Raw genomic sequence first — 20,744 nt, forward strand, 5'->3', positions numbered from 1 at the left:
CTAAACATATTCTGAAGCAGTTCTGTGCTTTAGAACCCTGATATTAAACAAGTGGCAATCATTGCTAAACAATGCAAGTTCATTTAACAACAACAAAACAGCTTCATATTTCAAACATTGATGTCTGCACAAAACAAAATTGGCCTCTTTTGTCCACTTTAGCCTCGAAGGCTGCACAATTGAATGGGGTTTTTATGAGGTAAATGACTTGAGTTTCAGACGCAATACGCTCACGATACAAATTGATGTGATGGTGCAATGTTTTTTTTAATCATCCTCCCTTTTATTTGAAATAATTGTAATTCTTAAGTACAAGTACATTTAATTATTATAATGTCAGCAGGGTGTTGTATCTGTGGTCCAAAATCTGTTTATGTTGCCAGTTTTATTTCTGTCCTATTTCAATCATATGCTATCCATGGAGAATTCCAAGCAAGAAAACAAAAATATTTTTTTACCGAAAAGCGAGCCGAGGAACAAAAATAGCCACCCCACTGTGCTGACTTTGTAATGTAGTGATGGATGACTGTAGGAGAAGTACGCTACACTCTGTGGGTTTTTTTTGTTGTGCTTATAGAAAAGTGAGGTTGAAATGCTAATGATTGAAATAGAAAAATGGCATTTGTGACCAAAAGCATAAGTAAGAGAAATTCACAAACAAGGTGTACAGATAGAAAAGACAGGCAGAGAGATTGAGAGTCTAAGATGGGAGATAAGTGCGCGAGGAGGTGGAGGAGAGGCAGGCAACAGTAGGAAGTGCTGACAGCGGCTAAAGGTGAAAGAGAGATAAGTGGCATATGGGAGTGAACTCCGGGGAGTTGAAGGGAGGGAAGTGAGAAGAGATGGAAAGCCCAGATAGCCTTGAGAGCGTGGAAGGTGGGGAGGTAGAGCGACGGAAATGCGGCATGACGAAAAAGACACATCCAGATGGATGAAGAGAAAGAGAAAAAAACATAGATATGGAAATGGGATGTGTCAGAGAAGAGAGAACCCAGAGGTTTTCGAAAGGGAAGTGAGTTTGACAAGCGCTGACGGCGCAAGAGTACGCCCAGATGGCAAACCAGGACAGGAGCAGGGTGCGAGGCATGGAATCAGGTAGGGCCAGAAGATAAAAGCTTCTGGATTTGAATCTTTTTACTGCATTTATTTTGGTTTTATATAAATATATATATATATTTTTTTTTCTACTGTATCTCTAAAAAGTTTAATCGTCTGGTGCCCTGGTGGAGCCGCAAAACCTTGGAGCTGAACGCCCAAAAAACTTTGGAGATGATCGTCTACTTCAGGAAAGTCAAAGCGCCACCATCACACCTCACCCTGGCAGACTCCCCCACCCCCTGCTACATTATGGACTAGGCACCAGTTCTACAAGGCCAGCGCCACCACCAGTGACAGGAACAGACTGCAGCGCATCGTGCAGCTGCTGAGAAGGTGATCTCATATAGACTTCCATCTCTTCAAGACCTGTATGTCTGCAGGTCCCGAGGACGTGCAGGTCGGATCACAGCCGACCCTTCTGACCCTGGCTACTTTTTATTCCTCTACCCTCAGGCAGAAGGCTTAGGTCGATCAGGACCAGAACCTCAAGTTTCTTAACCCACGCGATAACTCTTGAACACAAGCTTGTATCAACACACACTACATCTCTTAATCTGCACTTTATAACTACTTTAAATGTTTTATTCATATTTAAGCTTTTATTTCAGATTTCATTTCACGTTTTATGTTGCAAACAATACCAAAATACATTCCTATTTCACTGAAAATAGCAATAAAATGCATTCTGATTCTGAACTAGCATCACAGTAAAAGCTGCTCACCGAAATTCACAGTATCAATAATGTTTTGGTAGTGTTACCATCTCTACATCATCAAGATTTGTGGATACATTAACAAAAATTACGTCTATGTTTTTATTAGTTGTGACCATCTTTGTACAATCTAAAAAAGGTATCAAATAAAGATAAAATGTTATGATTATAGAGCTATTGTTAAGGTGGGAAACAAGTAAGAAACAACAAAAATAATTCCCAAACTCACAGTGAAACCACACAAAAATTAAACAGAAAAAAAATTCAAGCACAGCCTTGGAATTTAACTGTGGTGACCTGATCTTGGTCATACTGCCATATTATCAAAGTGACTAGTCCAGATGCCATCCAGGTGATCCCTAGTGAGCGGTCCAATGTTTATTTAATGTGTTGAGCAGAGCCATTGTCATGTCACACATTGCAGGACCAAATAATCCCTGCATTTTCACTGGCAAGTTTTCCTTATACATATTACTGTCGTTCATAAAAGTCATCCTGCTTGTTCTGACTTTAATGTCAGAATCTATATGGTACGATAGCAACCATTGTGTTGTGTGCTTGGGTGAAAACCATGCAAATACAATAACCATGACGCATTCTTACCTTCTTTGCAGTACTTCCCCTTGAAGCGGGTGTGGGTGCAGTCACAGTGAACTTCTCCGTACTGAATAGAACAAAATCCTCCATTGAAGCATGGGTTCTGTTTTGTGCAGAGGTACTCCAGGTCACTCTGGATTCCTTGACTATTGAGCAAAGTAGGAGGCATCTCTCCCACTTTCAGATTCGATATCAAACCCAAGAAGGGGGGCTCGTACTTCACCGTACTGGAGGTGAGAGCCGAGAGACGGACGTCGGGCGGAATTCCACCCACAAACAGATCGCTGACCACGGCCATCTCCTTCCTCTTGGACTTGACCTCGGCCACTTTGGTCTCCCCGTCCACCATCAGGAGGGTCTCGCGGAAATTGCGCGTGAGCAGGACCATGTGCCAGCGGTCGTCGTTCACCCGCGTCTCCATGTGCAAAGTGGCCGGCTCGGCGCAATGGATGGCGAAGCGGAGCTGGAGGCGTCCGCCGGCGACCAGCAGCTCCAGGAAGTCGCAGTTGCCCCCGTCGTCCAGGTAGAGAACCAAAGCTTTGCTGATGTTGGTCTTGATGCTGAAGCTCAGCTCGCCTACTGAGCCGGCTTCCCAGCGGCCGTAGCGGGCCCACTGACCAGGAGCCCCGCCAAACTCTAGCATCTTTACCTTGGTAAGAAGGCTAAGGAGGGCCATTAGCCAGAGAGGCCAGTAAAGGAATCTTAAACCCCTTGTCATGCTGAAGGTGTGAGTTCAACCCTTCTGCAACGTCTTCAGGGTATTAGTTAATGACCAAGTGGGAACTTTTTGTTCGCTTGGGCAAGAATATTTGGTATAAAATCCGATAGTGTTGGTTGCTTTTCCTGCCTTACAGTTACACTGCCCCCAATTTTGAATCAGCACCTTTTCCCCACACGCTTCTCCTCGATGTTCTAGTTTTTTCTCTTCCAGACTCCCGGCTTCATTTCTACCTCAGATTGTGCCTCTGGGACTTGGAAGAGAGAAGTAAGGTATTGTTGGGGGGGATGGGTATTTGAAGAGGGAGTGTATTCCAACGCCGCAATTTATCTCAACGCCTTGCGTTTCTAAATAGCAACACGGTCTCTAGAATCCAGTTCTCTGAATTATTTCCAGGAAACTCCATCCAAAGTTGAGCGCTTGAAAAAAGTGTGTTCAAACAAGTCGTTCATGTTGTCGTCTTGTTTGACTTCCGCTTCGAAACCTCAGGTTGTTACGGGTCCCATTTTGGAAAGAGGGAGGAATCTAAAAGAAGAGAAAGAAATAAAGAACATTTAAAAAATAATTCAACATATTCCTTTTAACATTCAATTACTGAGTTTAATCTTAAGCAGAGACAAACACAGATACATAATTAACAATAGCATTTATTTTATTTCCCCCACTTAGGAGCGTGCAACATTCAAATGGAACTCTACATCATCTCGACATCCTATTTTTCTACCTGGCTCATCTTATTCATTGGCTAGAACCGGTACGAGAGACAGAAGACGACTCCACTCGGCACAGTCAGACTAAGGTTTGCTGCATCAACTTCTCGAATTCCAGTGTAATATTGGAACTTTATTTTTGATGAAGCATCCTGAATATCTATTTTAAAGAAACATTTTGTCGGTTTTAACCCCTTTTGAACCCTCTCTTGGTCAAGCCAAAAAAAAAAAAAAAAAAGGTCTTTTATGTATGCCTTGTGTTGTCTCTGGGTCAGGGAGGTCGTTCCCCTTGACCCAGATATAACATGGGGTGAAAACAATAATGTCAAGTCCAAAAAAAGGAGTGAAAAAACATTTGCAATTTCAATTTTCGATCCAAAGAGACCTTGGTTTTCCTGCTGCACAATTCGCAAGTTTGACAGCAAAAGAATATTCGTAAGACTAAAGTCAAGAATTTTGAATCACAATGAAGTGTGTATATTATGTCTGTACCATTCTTTAAATTAAGCAAATAAGCACATGTACTACTACTCTAATAAATATTATGCCTTAAAATATACACCAACAAGAGATCCTAATGTTGTTTTTAATTCATTTATATTCCAATTTTCATCGCCGACATCACGGTAGACCAAGTGTAACTAGGAGAATAAAATATGTTTTTCCAGTTTTGCTTTCCCCTCATGATACTTAATTTCATTGACATACAACCTGATGGGATCATCTTCCAACGAGCTCATGAATGTATAGTGGTGGAATAAGTGTGGGTCGCGGGGGGGTCTGCATTAGTCAGGGAGCGCAGGATACATAATCATGACCTCACAGGCGAGAGGCAGAGCATTGATTGAGATGAATGAGAGTGGACAGGAGGGACAGACGCACACTGAGAAGTACACGCTCTTCGTCAGTGGTGGATGTCCAAGCTGACCGATGACAGAATGAAACGAGGCGCCCTGATCAAAAGTGTCAGCTTCAAGCTACAGACGGAACACGGAACTTGGCCGGCCCAGATGTATGACTGCAGCGTTTTGGAAATGAACAAATACGTCGTTTTTGCTGCAGACAATTGTATCCTTTACAGGAAATTAAGTTGTTAAAAAATATCGAAAGAGTTTTTAGGTTAAAACATAGTCGATCTTTTATTTCATACACTGGCTATCTGCTGGCACATCACTTTCCCTGTCAGGCTGCTGATGAATGTGAGATGCCGTCAGACTAAATGTCTTCTAATTTGGTCTTTTGCAAAACATGCCTTCAGGAGTGATAAAACCAAGCCAAGCATGAGCTATTTTTGGTCGCGGCGCTGGAGCAAAATCTGCCTGTTTCAACAAATCCCTCCCTCCATTAACACCAACATTGAGATCAGAGTAAACAGGGTGAAGTTACCGTTGACGTTTAAGTGAATCTTTTCTTTTATATAGTAGACATATGAGGGTCCCTCATGAAAATGAGACGCTCGACAAAATTGCTTAAAAGAAAAGTGCATGTAGTGAACTGAGGGAGGAGGGCAACTGGACAGGGGTCAAGCGGGGCTAAAGAAAAATCAAAATGAGTTAAATTTGGATGAAATTGAAAACATTATTTAAAACAAATGATGGATTTCGTATCACATTTAATCCATTTTAAATAAGGAATGATTTTAATTATTTCAACCCCTTTTTGGAAAAACGCTTTTTGAGGGTTTTTTATTTATTCTTTTTTCTTTACATACCTTCACCGGAGACAGAGTTAGGTCCTAAGGTGAGGTTTCCACAATTTTCTCCAATAACAAGTTGACAAATAAATATTGTTGTAAGTATTAGTTCAAGTTAAATATTGGACCTGATGGAGACACATGGTTAAGTGAGTGATTTACTAATTACGTTGTTTATCTAAACCAACTCAACCAAAATGACCAAAAGCAACATGCTGAACCTTTTTAAAAATATCTTTAAGACGGTGATTTTTTACACATTTTTACATTTAAAAATAAAAAGAACGCAGGTATTTAGGACAACACAAATTATGTTTGAAAAAAAAAGTCAAATAGAAACACACCTATAGTCTTCCCTGCTCAAAATAAATAAGGTTTTGCAAATAATCGAAAACACGTAATTGTAAACTCAATCGTAAAATTATATACAATTACAACATAAATTATGTTTCCAAATAAGGTAAAGTACACAACAAATCTATAACCTGCCTCATCAATTAGGTTTCCTCTTTCAGTTTGTTTACTGGCGGTTAAAATGCATATGTGACCAATTACACATAAATCAACATGTACAAACACATACATTTCATTTCAGACGGGAAGGTGTCAATGGAACTGGAATGATGGAAATGAATGAAATCGAAATGGAAGATGTTCTGGAATTCTTATTAGTAAGTAAGTAAGTAAGTAAGTAAGTAATATTTATTTATATAGCGCTTTTCCAGACCAGGGTCACAAAGCGCTTTAACAATCAAAACAATACTCAAAAAAGTATATACTTTAAAGATCAAGATAATACTGAGAACAACACAGGAGTTCCAGAAAATCAAGGAAAATCCTGAACAAATAGAAACGTCTTAAGATGTTTCTTAAACGAGTCAGTAGATCCATCAATCGCAAAGAGAGAGGAAGATTGTTCCAAAGCTTAGGAGCAACAGCCTGAAAAGATTTCTTTCCTCTGGTCCTGAGCCGTGTGCGTGGAACCATAAGTAGATTCTGATCCACAGACCTCAGAGCCCGAGCTGAGGTGTAAGGCTGGATCAGATCAGTGATGTAAGGAGGAGCCTGACCATGAATAGATCTGAAAGTAAGAACCAGAATTTTAAAGTTGATCCTGAAAGAAACTGGAAGCCAGTGAAGAGTTTTAAGGATCGGAGAAATGTGAGTTCTTCTACTAGAGCGGGTCAGAATTCTGAATCAACTGCAGGCGAGACAGATCCTTCTTGTTAAGACATGAAAACAAACTGTTACAATAGTCCAGACGAGAAGAAACAAACGCATGGATTACAAGCTCCAGATCATGTTCCGACAACATTTTCCTACAACATTTATACATGCATTTATATTCTAGTGTTTAAATGGCACCATGGTAACCATAACTGTGTGTGTATAATAAAGGGAATGTCTTGATCGTGCGACACGGTCGTCTCTGATTCCTGAGGTTTGATGCTCTGCAAATGTTCTTTGTTGGTGTTTGGCTTCTGAGACTTTTAAATAAATCCAGGACTATACATACATGGTTTCTTTAAATCAAGCATGAATGCTCTAGCCTAGGACATTAGAGTGTTTCTTCCATTAAGATGTGCAATGCTCACACGCAAATACTCCCACAGTGTATTCTCTGTGGTCACGACATTGTTTTGGTTACTTTAACAGGACGGTGTCTCTGAAGGCTCTCCTGTGTTGCTTCATTGTGTCTCTGCATCGTGTTGCAAGGTGATTAGAGAGTGTCGGCGGGATTGCCTGATGGTGCTATTAAATCCCAAGGACACTAAGGAAACATAACAAGCCTCGGGAGATAACTGCAGCTCAGAGAGTCTGTGCCGTGTGCAAGAGCACAGCTCTGGTTGTGATTGATTCTGGTTGCATTCCGTTGATTCCGTCTCCGCTCGGCAGAGCAACCGTCCTTGTGTGGCGGTGCGGCGTCCGCTCAGCCGTCCTACCTTTTTGTGGCTATACTTTTACAAAACGACGGACATTTCCCAGTCTTTATCCGTCTTATAAACACACGCAAATTACTTGGCAGTATTTTTTATCATTTATTTTAGGTGTACTTTGTTGTTTTATCAATTCTGCAAATGTAAAACATCTACCATATTTTTCTGACTTTAAGTTGCAATATCAATGCACAGGAAACATAAGGCCAGTGTGGTTCGTACTTTACTCAGGATTTTGACCCGTTGTTGGTTTTCGTAGGATACGAAAGTCAAACCCAAACATTTTAACAGATTTTTTAGCACGGTTGCACCATATACAAAGGTACAACCAGAATGAATCCATAAGACTCACCTTATAGAAAAACGAATGTGTTTCTTAAATAGATGTGTGACTCTATTGTATCATAAGAGTGTTTTTGTACAAAACTCTATTTTCATTGAAATATTGACATTAGAAAATGATCCAAAGGCCTGCCTACTGAAAACCCTTTGTTTTTCTGGAGATTAAATCTTGTTGACCATAACCACACCCACTCTGCTGTGATTGGTCAAACATTGAGGCGTGTCACCGCGCGTCATCAATCCCCCAAAGTGTCCACCTCCAAGGGACACGTCCTCTATAACTCGTTGGGGAAATTGTCCCGTTGGTATGAGTGTGTTTGTGAATGGTTGTCCGTCATTGTGTGCCGTGCAACAGACTGGCGTCCAGTCCAGGGTGTCCCTCGCCTCTCTCTAGAATATTTGGGATATGCTCCGACCCCCCCTGGAACCCCATGAGGGATTAAGTGGTGAAGAAAATGAATCAATGAATATTTCTTCTATTATTACTTAAAAATCACTGTCAAGAGCTGTTTTGTGACCATCATCAAACTTTTAAGTAAAAAGCTTTTCTTTTTTTTTGCTTGAGGTATTTAGAGGTAGTCGACGGATAAACAAGGACATTATTACTCATGGGTCCATTGTTTAAAAATACATGGCACTCACTTTCATAATTCATGAAAGTGATTTATTTTTCAAGCAGCCTCCACTGCTGCGCCAATTCCAAGGGGTTATTTTAATACTTTGCTTAAATATACAGTAGTTTCCAAAATTGCTACTCCATCAGTCAAGACATGTCAATCACACGTCAAGAGTCGTTCGCCAAGTTGGTTGAGTTTGCAGAATCATGTCAAGGGGATTCTAGTGTGTGTCCTGGTGCCAGTTCCTTGTTGCTTCATTAGTTCTCTGGGGTGTTTAGGGATAGAAAATATAAAATGTTTGGTTTTTTTCTTAATGATCTTAAAGATCCAGAGGATGGACTTGAAGAATAGGAGGAAGTTGACCTTTGATTTTCTCTTAAAGGCCAGTTGCGAGTAAAGCCTGAGCATGGATTATTTGCCAGGTGTAAATAAGAGAAATTGATCAAACATTTTTGATTAGTGATACCTTCACTTCAATACCAGTTCCTGGATAACACATTTTTTTTCGATATCAAAAAAGACATTACACTCGGTTTATATTGTTGGTCAATTTAGCTGTTAACATCCCAGACCTTGGCTCCGTAGTTGGTACTCTCAGTACAAGGAGAGAGCAGTGGAGAATACTTTAAATCAGGCTTAACTCATGATTTCATGCCGTGCTTCGACACAAACTACTTCTGTTGCCATTCTTGGCAATAATTGCCTTTTTGCTTATGGTGCGTCGCGAACAATGGCACTTCAAACAGCTCGGAATCACAACAAAGAGGCATGTTAAAATTCCGTAGATCTATATATCACGTGGTGGTGCGCGGAAAAAAACGTCGTAGCCATCTCAAGCTAGTTCGCCTGAAATTAAAATTTCACTCATTTTAATATAGAAACTAGAGCTCAGTGGTCGTTGTCTTCAACTTCGTCCAAAAATGACACTTTCTAATGAAGGCTTCAGCACAAGATGGATGTTACAGACGAGCGGTATGGAAGTATTTTTATTTGTACTTTTTGGGCAAAGATGAAGATGAAGACAAGTGAGCTCCAGTTGCTACATTAGAATGAACAAACATTTTTGTCTATAACTATAAAAAAAAAACACACTTTAACTACCAGTGCTCATGTTGTACATGGTACACAGGTCTAGGTGTTAAATGGGACGTAACAGATGTAACTTTCACATGATTAATAATAATTATATTATTTGAATCATGGTAAAAGCAATAAAGCAACTTTCTTGGTTCAATAATAATGATGGGCCAGAGAGCATGGTCTTTAGCGTGAGAAGAAGAATTCCAGAAGAGCATATTTTGACACATCAAGTCGATTTCTTTGGTTCTGTTTAATAATGTTGACCGGTTTCACAGTCCTCTGAGCAGAGCTGGGGGTGTTATTGCCGGTAAATCCTTTTCAAACCCTCATAAATCCAGATGAAGCTCTGAAAACTCCTTTACAAACATCTGGTCCTTGTCCTGCTATCAACATTAAAAGGTATCTTTAAATCCAAGTTGAACAGTATTTTTTTGCGAACGGATATGGCCGTTTATCCATTTGAAAAAGGAAACATCTGCTTTTTAAATTTTAAATCTTTTTAATAAAATAGGCCAGCAAATAAACCTGAAGATCAGCAGCAAGTTGTTTGTATTTTGCTTGGGTTCATTGTTAGCATTAAGGCTAAATGTGCATGATGGGTTTACAATAGAAGAACCACAAATCTATTTCCATTTGCTTTAATAATTGATCACTTTGGAATGTCTATTCTTTCTTAAACACATTGGTCCTACATGTCATCGTATACATTCCCAAATAGAGGGGAAATACCCCAAGAGACTCTCATGGACATCTGTATTTGAGGAGGTTTTCGTGCAATGTTGCTACCCTGTGGTAGTATTTGAGGATGAAATTAACACTTCCTAATGAGCTGTCGCCGGAAGGGGGTGGCAGAGGTGGGAGGTTGGGGGAGTGTTGGGGTTGGTGAGACATATGCAACAGAAGTGAACTCTCTGTAGCACCGCTGGGCAGCGAAGTACTTCTGATATACAGCCTTTACCTTATTAGTCTGTGAGTGTTTTTGGGAGAGCGGGGATGAAAGTCTGGCACGGCTTCAAAAGGCAGTCGGCTCGCCGGGGAATCAGGAGGTCTCGGGGCCGAGGCGGAGCGCAGTGAAAGATGGTTTAATTACAAAAAACAAGATTTTGCCAAAGAATTACTGTACATGCGTCTCACTGTCTTTTTATATCACTTACATTTGAAGTAGACTTCTATAGGCATATATACATATATATATAAATATATATATTATTTATATTATTTAATATAATATATATATATGTATATTAAATAATATAAATAATTAATCATAATAAATAATTAACTTAAGACGTAAAACAAATGGAATTTAGTTCAAAAATATTTAAAAATTAAAGTAAAGAGATAGATCAAGAAACCAGTTAAAGTTAACATGTACATTTTTGATTCACTATTATGGCCAAAAACGACAATAACAATAATCAACATCATTTATTTTTTCCAAAATTATTAATCAACTTATATTAGGAAAAAATAACATCTGTGTTTTTATTGGATTGTAAAACAATGCTGTACGTGCAAACAACCAACGTTTCAAATGATTTATAATACAAATATAAATTGCATAATAAATGAATAAACAAACAAAATCAGTCAAAGTCAAGATCAATGCACCTCGGTTTCTTTATTTCTTATCTTCTGATATTGTTCACTCTTTATTTTTTTTAAAGCTGCTTGTTTTTTATTGTCGGTAGTTTAATGAGATATAAACCATGTGGTGGCCCCCTAGTGGCTGGAAGAACCATTGATCGATTAGATGGAAAAGAAGCTTTATTTCAAATGTAATTAAAATCGATGAGTAGTTTAATCATGGATTGTGACGACGATTAAAATTGGGTTAATTTTGAAACACGATTATCAAATGCATGAAATCCACCAAAGTCCATACAAAACATTCTCAACTCGCACACTGTAGTGTTTGTGTAACAAAAGGATTTCAAACAAATGTAAAAACGTCACTGTCAAGACGGTGCCAACGCTCGTTCCCTTCGGTAAGATGAAGAGAGGAAATGGTTCAGTGAGAAATCACACGATAGTGCTGCTTCACTGAAGTCTTGGTCCTCACTGTGACAAGACCCCGGGTCAGCGTGTGAGGAGGAAGAGTCATGTTGCCGGATGAAGCGCTGCCATGGAGGGAGTTTTTCTCTGGGTTACGTTTGAGACAAATTGAAGCAACACAAACGGTTTCTGGCGCGACATCAGCTGAAGAAGGCGGCTGGGACGGGTGTGGAAGAATATATTTAATAAAACAAAGATGAAATGATGTAACTAATCACTGTACATTTCAAAAAAAATTCTTCAGGATGATTTAAGTTGCCATATTTTTCGGACTATAAGGACTCTCTCTCTCTCTCTCTCTCTCTCTCTCTCTCTCTCTCTCTCTCTCTCTCTCTCTCTCTCTCTCTCTCTCTCTCTCTCTCTCTCTCTCTCTCTCTCTCTCTCTCTCTCTCTCTCTCTCTCTCTCTCTCTCTCTCTCTCTCTCTCTCTCTCTCTCTCTCTCTCTCTCTCTCTCTCTCTCTCTCTCTCTCTCTCTCTCTCTCTCTCTCTCTCTCTCTCTCTCTCTCTCTCTCTCTCTCTCTCTCTCTCTCTCTCTCTCTCTCTCTCCACAGTACATATATTTAACTAAAGTAAACATATTTTTAGGTTATTTTCCTTAACTTCATTTTAAATAATTGTAGCTTTTTGTCAAAGTTGCTTTATTTCTCTCTTTATTTTCCCTCTCTCTCTCTCTCTCTCTCTATATATATATATATATATATACACAGTACATATATTTAACTAAAGTAAACATATTTTTAGGTTATTTTCCTTAACTTCATTTTAAATAATTGTAGATTTTTGTCAAAGTTGCTTTATTTACCATATTTTTCGGACTATAAGGACTTGATGTTAAAGTCTTCCTCTCTCTCTCTCTCTCTCTATATATATATATACAGTACATATATTAAACTAAAGTAGATGTACTTTAAGGTAATTTCCCTTATATTACTTACTTACTTACTTAACTTATTTTAAAATGGTTGTAGATTTTTGTCAAAGTTGCTTCATTTACCATATTTTTCAGACTACAAGGACTCGATGTTAAAGTCTTTCCCTCCAACTTGTTGCATACAAGTCCTTGAGCATGTTTTGAACTTGTTACTTTATAAAGTTGGGCGAACGAGAGGTTACAAGAGCATAGTCCATTATGACGTAATCACGGCTTCACTCCTCCTCCAGCCAGCTGTAATCCCGCCCCGCTTTGTTTATACAACGATAACCAACTTGTCTCTACTACCACCGTTCCGAATCTTTACTTAACTTTCTCAAATAAATCTCTCATAGATTTGCAAGACAAGATCCAATGCTTTTTAAAAAAAAACATATATTAAAGCTGCTTTTATTTCAACAAATTAGATACTTATTTTCACAATAACCATTCATTGTAGTACACAATTTCACTACCTTTTAAAAAACATGTGTTGATGTTTATTTAATCCAATATTTTCTTCTCATTGAACACACAAATGTTCCGACTCCATGTCCTAAAACCAAAACGGTTCCTGCCCAAGGTTCCGCGTGGTTATCTCGCCTGTGTCCATGTGCAGTCAGAGATGAGTATCGGTTTGTTGTTGGTTCTTATTTTATCTCCAAGGGTGAGTATCTGGGAAGCAATGGGCCAATCGTTGCCAAAGACGCTGCTGCGGGCATCTACACCACACATCTGCAAATACCGTTTCCTTCTCTTTGGGGAAGATACCGAGCTCCTTGCTGCTCAGCCGTTTAAAGTTGTTTTGCATGCGTGAAATGTAAAAATGTTTGCTATGGGCGTATGGGAATGCGGCCGATTAGGTTTGCGAGCGTGCACCCACTGGCATGCGTGTGCGGCGGTCCCGACGCCTAGAGATGTTTTTTTGTGGGGGGGGGGGAGAGCACAAGGCTCAGTGGCCAAGCCTCAAGACTCTCCCGGTTCCAATTAACCAGCCCAGCAGCCTGCAGCACTGCTGGCCTTATCAGGACGGAGGGAGACAGAGAGATGGGTGGGTGGAGAACGAGAGCGTGATAAAGTGTGCTGAGAAAAACAGACGGGTGTGCATGAAGACAGACAAAAGATGGAAGCAATATCGAAAGAAAAATGAACTGTCAACAAGGTCCGACCAATTTCCCCTTTCATCTGATGTGAGTGCGGTTTTTGTCTTTTGGAATATTGTCAGGAGAAAATTTTAAACAAGAACAAAGTGCAAGGGATGACAAAGTGCAAATATAAAGAACATAGATTAAAGGAAATGGAATTATAGGTAACATTGAACCTTGTCATCACATACTTAGAATTTTATTTACTCTTATCTACAGGTTATTTGAGATAAAGCTTGGAAATTAAGGTTTTACAAGTTGAATAGAAATAGTTTCATTTGTCCTTTGTGGGTTTATTTTTAGTGCATTTCTTCTTGTTTTATTTGGTATTTTGTAAGTATTTGAGTTGTGATGCCAAGAAACATTACCATATTATGCACGTTCATTACTTAAATTACATTTTTTTTACAAAAAAAACATTTTTATTTTTAAAAACTTTTTTTCAAGTTCATCTCATTGAAAGGATTCCACGTTAAAAACTTGTAGTCTGACTAAGTTACTTTCAAAATCAAGTCATCTGTGATTTCACCAAAGTGGTTTTTAAGTCATTACTTTTTCTGAGTAACTGGAGAGTAAAAAACTTCATATATTCATCCAAAATAAAAGTGGTCAGAAGCAACTTGGTAGAAACGAAAAGATAATAATAAAAATCAAGTGAATTTTCCAGGACTTACGGCTACAATTGACACACTTCGGAAATTGGGAGGATGAGGAAGACAATTAATCCCATGAAAGCCTTGAGTCATTCAAAATGAGAGAGAAATAAAATAAATATTAAATTAACTAAGAGTTGGTCATCTGAAGAAAATTTCAGCGAGTGAAAATGACAAAAAGGTAAGCCAAGAGCAAGTTTAAAACCCGATTTTCTTAAAGACAGATGTTTAAGTTGAAACTGAGACCAACAATTGTTAAGTAGTGACACATCATCAATATGATATTTTCCAGAGGAATGTGGAACAACCTGCCTCTCTAAATTACAGCTTCACACATTGATCGTTCTTGATCACCTGACTAACAACATAAGATTTGTTGACAAGCCATGGGAGTCTGAGAGAAGCTTCAGTGCATCCGTGTCCCTTCAAGCTTTGATGAGCTTTGTTGAACGTTGTACAAATATTAAACATTCCACCCACAACTAAATAAACAAGTAGCACCGCCATGTGTGATCAACAGCCAAATATGTTCCGTTCGTCCGTCAAACATTAGATTTTTATACACTCTTAAAAAGAATGATTAAGTGCAAACATAATGATGGAATACTTATGAAATTAAATGACTTATTTTATTCAAAATTGTATGATTTACAAAAGTAAATATACTTATCAAAACGTTGCATACATTTGATTGTTGGCTTTCCAGCTTATTCATTTTAATGTAAATGTAATACACAGAAGAGCAAGAATATAAGCCACAAAATGCTAGCATTAACATGAGCTCACCAAGTTTAGATCGGTGATGATAGCTCCTAAAAAATATATTCATATAAATAATCTACTGATGGTTCCTGAACATGCTTCAGGACCAGAGGAGAGAAATCCTTACAGACTGTTGCTCTTAAGCTTTGGAACCATCTCTGTGTTTGATGATCTACTGACTCCTTCAAGAAACATCTGAAGACATTTTTATTCGTGTAGGCTTTTTATTGATTTTCTGGAAATACCGTGTTGTTCTCTGTGTTGTCTTGACCTTTTAAGGATATATTTTATTGGGTATTGTTTTGATTGTTTAAGCGCTTTGTGACCCTGGTCTGGAAAACAATCTATTGCACTTTCCTAACTGTTAAGATACAATTATAAAGTATTAATTAGGGATCTGTCACCAATTTTTGGTTAATTATATGTGTTATAAATATATGTTTTACTACATTTCTACTGATGGTGATTCACATCAATAATCTAATGTGGTCATGATGAGGAAAATCTTTTTTTGATTTAGAGTAAAATGCTAACCAAAGTTAGCAACAAAAAAAAAATTCAACAGATTAGCCTGGACAATCCATTCTCCGCTGGATGGAAGTTTAAGAAATCATCATTACTACATGGGATATTTTTTTTATCATCTAGACCTGGGCCAAGGATCGGGTATTGAAGTTAAGGTATCTGTATCAGCACAGGTATATAAAATGATTTCGATCAATACCCAGAACTTGCAGGACCTTGTGCTCAGGTTCAGAGGTTAAGAGTCGGTCTTGTTAAGCTTCTATAATGTTTATCCTTTATATTCAGAGTCCAATAGATATGTATAATTAATCGCATTAAACATCTATTTTTTATTGTTACCTCAACATGTTTAAACTGAGGACACTTTCTAATCAAATATATTTATGTTTGAATTCTCCCAATGACTCAATGCAATGACTCATGACTATAACAAAGCAAAGCCAGTGTTAAATAATACACGTGTCTGTCACTCATATTTGTGTGTCATAAGACCCAACACACATAATAATAATGTTTTAATTTGTTTTAAAATGATTCATCTAATACGTTAAATGGGACAGCAGGAAGGAAACATAGGATTATCAGGTCTCTACACAGGGAGTAACAGATTCTTCAAAATCATATGGATTCGGATGGTAATCCTGACTGGATTAATTTAATGTCGGGATTCTGGATCATTACTCCTGCAATTTTGCGTTACAGCTGACGGAGGCACACAACCTCCTACTTATATTCATCACTCTTACAGTGTCGTGGATATCCTTGACAAGTTTTGATCGAATTCTCTCTCAGCAGCAAGTTGAGGAAAGAAGATTTGAGCAGAGCGGCGCTTGAGTAAATGGCAGAGAATTACCATCTTCAAGACACTTTCAAAGTGTAATTTACTTTCACTTAAGCCACAGACCAGATATTTGCACTTTAATACACCTGTTAAATTTAAGGAGATGAAACCATATTCCCATTCTCAGCTGCTATTTACCCTTAAATCCTTTTGTGTAGGGTATATGAAATAAAGATTCCCACGAAGGCGACTTGTGATATAACTGTAATATGAACTTGAGGTTTTTTATTTTTTTAATTCACCTCTTATTCAATTAGACCAACATATCCTTATTTTCGTTTTATATAACAGAGTACTTTATTCCTTTGTTGACAGAAAATGTCTCAGAAGCTGATGTTTTATTATCAAGGTGTAAATCCTGTTTAAATACTACAAATACTAGTTTGGTTTTGTTGTCATAAACAGTGTTTGAAAGCTGCGAAATCTAAATAAATCGAATTCTTAAAACGCATATTTACTAGTATCAGCTGGAAATGGACTTATTAAACAACCCACTGAAGGAAATACCAATCGAGCCACGATGAATCAAAAAACTTTAGGTTATTTTACGATTTTGCTTTCGATCCATTGTGTGGTAATGCTTAAAGGTGGAGCTATTAATACACTGATGGTGATCTGCTAAAAGTAACCAAAAGAACGAGGTCGCGAATACAAACATATTATTTTTGAATTTAATTGAATCTTAATAAAGTGTCATATCATAAAGTTGAGACACTTTACAGCTTAAGTAAGACTATATTGGAGAAAAGAAAAACGGATTCCAACGAATCAACACGACGTTCCTGCGGTGAGGAAAACTTCATTTTAGAAGGCAAAAACCTAAAACAGAACCGGACTCTGTTTTGACGGCCTGCTGCTGTGACCAGGGAAAGACAGATTGATGGAGAAAAGAGTGAGCGAATATACAGTTAGAGAAAGAGTTTTCACCATAGGAAAGTTGTCTCTTAGAGAGCGGCCATCTAGGAGACTTGGAGTAGATAAGGTTAATTTAACCGATAAGGATGCCACCTGAACGCACCCAGGGGACAGATCTCCTAGCTAGTCTGGGAACGCCTGAGGCTTTCTGGGAAGAGCGATCCGGAGAGTAAAGTTTCCTTTCTCAATTTCAATGAATTTTAATTTTTAATTCTTATTGAATAAACTATTCGTTTTATACATTTAAATATTAATTATGGTCAATATCTCATTTTTATTTTGAGCACAACATTAGCGTACAGGCTAATACGAGCTACACTACACAAAGACAAAAGACCAAATAGTGGCAAATAAAAAGATAAATGATATTTATTTCAATCGATTAAATAAGGAATTAAGAAAAGACTTGCATCTGAGCTGCAACTTAGAGAGAATGATGATATTGTCATTATTCCACTGAACTTCAGAGTTCAGTGGAATAATGACAATATCATCATCAACTCACAAAAGACCCGGGGCTAAGTCGCGGCTATAAATCGGTCTGGATTTTCTTCAAAGTTCCATCTGTGTGCCTTTCATTGACATTTGTGCTCAAATATGATTACCTTGTGTCAAGGCACAGTGATATCTGCAGTAGGTGAGCAATGCGTTTAATTTCAAAGACCTTGTAGACTCACTGAGCTCATTATTGGACTCTCAATTCACTTAGCACACTTCCTTAGGTGACACATTGATCTGGGCCATACGCTTGAAAGCAGTGTCGTGCAAAATAACTCTCACCCGGCTCCTCTTGCATGTAATCCCCTCGGTATCACGTCTCTCTGAACTCCCATCCTCCTCCTCCTCTCCTCGGAAGAGGGAACTAAGAATAACTGATGAAAAATGGAAGTGACGCCACTCGGCAAACATTGATTCAGGCCTCCTTTAGTTCGGCTCTTAATCGGAGTGAGGGGGAACATGCACAGGCAGCTTTGTGAATCAGAACAAAATGTGGCACGAATTCGCTGAGGAAATATACGAGGTGACACAAAAAAATAAAAAAACTTTGCAGAGCGCACACAAATCCGGACACTAAAATGTGAAACAACAGGAGCAGGACGTGCAGAAGTCTACGAGCCTCTGGCCAGAAGTAGGTTGGGCGTTATTATGTAAGCAATTATAGAGGCTCCTTTCTCAGAGCGACCAAAACTTACAAGACAAACTGCATCTTCCTCCCCGCAGCACTCTCTGTGGGTTTATTATGGAGGAACCAATAACGACCCCGCGGGATAATGTACACCCTGTGTTCGGGGCCCGACTGAAGCTGCTCGGTTCGCAGAGATTTACAACCAAAAACCAAGTGCTGGATCAAAGGCGGTGCTTGGGCTGATCAATACCAAAGCGCTCCGGCAGAAGGCTTGTAAAATATGCCCACATTGGCGAGCACATAAATGTTGTCTCAGGTGTTTTGAAGACGTAGATGATTAGCTGCAGATGAATCCACTTCAGCCTCCCATTGATTTTCTATCATTGTATGGTTTTTGTCCCCGTACAACCCAAATGACTATTTATAAACCCATCGATGATGTCCACTGATGCAGGCACACCTTTGCCCTTAAAGGGCCTCCATGGCTCACACACTTACCACATCCTTTCATTATTTCACGGACAAAACACCAGCACAAGGTAATTCCTCAGAATGATTGGTAACAAAACAGCTTTTGTATCTCCTCTCAAGTATTGTCGTTTATAGATTTCCCCGGCCGATTCATTGCCGCTCTTATTTCCCCAGGCCTCCACCAGCCGTATGGATTGTGACGGGGGGAACGACTTGTGGACTCAATATTCAATTTAAATATTTCTAAAAGTCAAATAGTATCTCATAAATAAATTATTTATTTTTAAAAGTGTAACGGGTCCAACATATGTCATCCATGTAATGTGCTGTAAACAGAGAGATCATATAATAGAGTGGTTGGTTCACAATATCCAAAATGTGTATTTTTCAACCAATTTTATTTTTCAGTCTTTATAGAATCAACATAATTGCATACATTTTTAGCATTTTGTCATTTTTTAATCGTTTTAAAAGGCCTCAATGTGTTGTACGGTGGCTGTAGCCTTGTGGACGTTTGGAACTGCAGTTCATCTAGTGTCCACTTGAGGCTGGATGCAGAAAGACCGGAAGTCACTTAGACAACCCATTTAAATAAAAATGGAATTTTACAGCATTAAACAAACATTTTGTATACAGTACAGGCCATAGTTTTGGATATACCTTCTCATTTAATGCATTTTGTTTTATGTTTCATAGATCTCTCTGAATGTATCAAAGCTATGAATGAAAACATGCGGAATGATGTACTTAACAAAAGAAGTATGAGATAACTAAAACATTTCTTATATTCTGGTTTATTTTCCTAAGTGACATAGTTGGTCTTATTAATGGGGTTGGGACCATTAGTTGTGTTGTGCAGAAATCAGGTTGATACAGCCCTAGTAGACAACCTTGTCATTTATATTTTGGAAATAATCAATCTAAGAGAAAAGAGTTTCGTTCCATTCATTCGAAATTTAGAAATGAATTAATTAAATTAATTTCATTTAGAAATGAAGATCATTCAGTCCGAACAATTGCAAAAACATTGAATTTGAAATTTGAATGAGTTTAGAAGGTTTTTCGAAACATTTTAGCCGGTATTCATGTACAGTATATCTGGAAAGTGTGGAGGATTTTGCCAGGTTCTGGTGTAGTAAAAGTGGTAGCTGCCACAAATATAGCCATTTTATATACTCACCATATTTTGCTAATATAGTACTGAATATTTAAATATATTTCAATTAAGTTAAATGTATGAATTAACCCACCTTTGCTCAAAATAAGATTTGGTCAGTTCTAAGTATCTTCTGGACAAGGGACTCTGGAAAGACTCAAAAGTGGAACTCCTGTTGTGTTCTCAGTATTATCTTGACCTTTAAAGTATAAACTTTATTGAATATTGTTTTGATTGTTTAAGCGCTTTGTGACCCTGGTCTGGAAAAGCGCTATACAAATAAAAATTACTTACTCACTTACTTACTGTGTCTCAAATTGCGCTTCTTCTCTAAGTGCACGGGCAAATTTTGACACATTAGTACTGTGTCAAATCAAACACTGCAGCTACACACTCCAGAAATGACTCGACAGCTTTTTCTACGACTACTTTTCAACACTGATTACAACCGGCCGTTAGAACACTATCACCAACACTTTTCATTAAGTCGTTGCCGCCACCGCCATTTGTAAACAAGTGACGTATCTTCTGCTTAGCTCTCTAGACGTAGAGTCATGTAGAGATGGCAGTCGTTGACTGGTAAAAGTGTCCTTCCATCCACACTCAATTTTCTGGCCGTTAGAGTGCGCCTAGTGCACTATATGTTTGCACACTGCTCAGTGTAAACACACTATGTGCTC

The 20,744-nt window shown here is 38.4% G+C and overlaps 1 protein-coding gene across 8 annotated transcripts in view; it reads right to left on the minus strand.

Annotated features, from left to right (window-relative positions):
- The window catches only part of nrxn2b (neurexin 2b), a 736,064-nt gene that overhangs the window by 636,067 nt on the left and 79,253 nt on the right, over positions 1 to 20,744 (minus strand). For all 8 annotated transcript variants that reach the window (XM_087788643.1, XM_087788642.1, XM_087788639.1 and 5 more), the window contains exon 2: positions 2,415 to 3,651. In XM_087788643.1, coding sequence (XP_087644769.1) covers positions 2,415 to 3,126 — 712 coding nt within the window. In that variant the 5' untranslated portion in view covers positions 3,127 to 3,651. The remainder of the gene's footprint in view (positions 1 to 2,414; positions 3,652 to 20,744) is intronic.

The sequence above is a fragment of the Callionymus lyra genome, chromosome 4 (assembly GCF_982586985.1).
Source record: "Callionymus lyra chromosome 4, fCalLyr1.hap1.1, whole genome shotgun sequence".
NCBI classification, from domain to species: domain Eukaryota; kingdom Metazoa; phylum Chordata; class Actinopteri; order Syngnathiformes; family Callionymidae; genus Callionymus; species Callionymus lyra.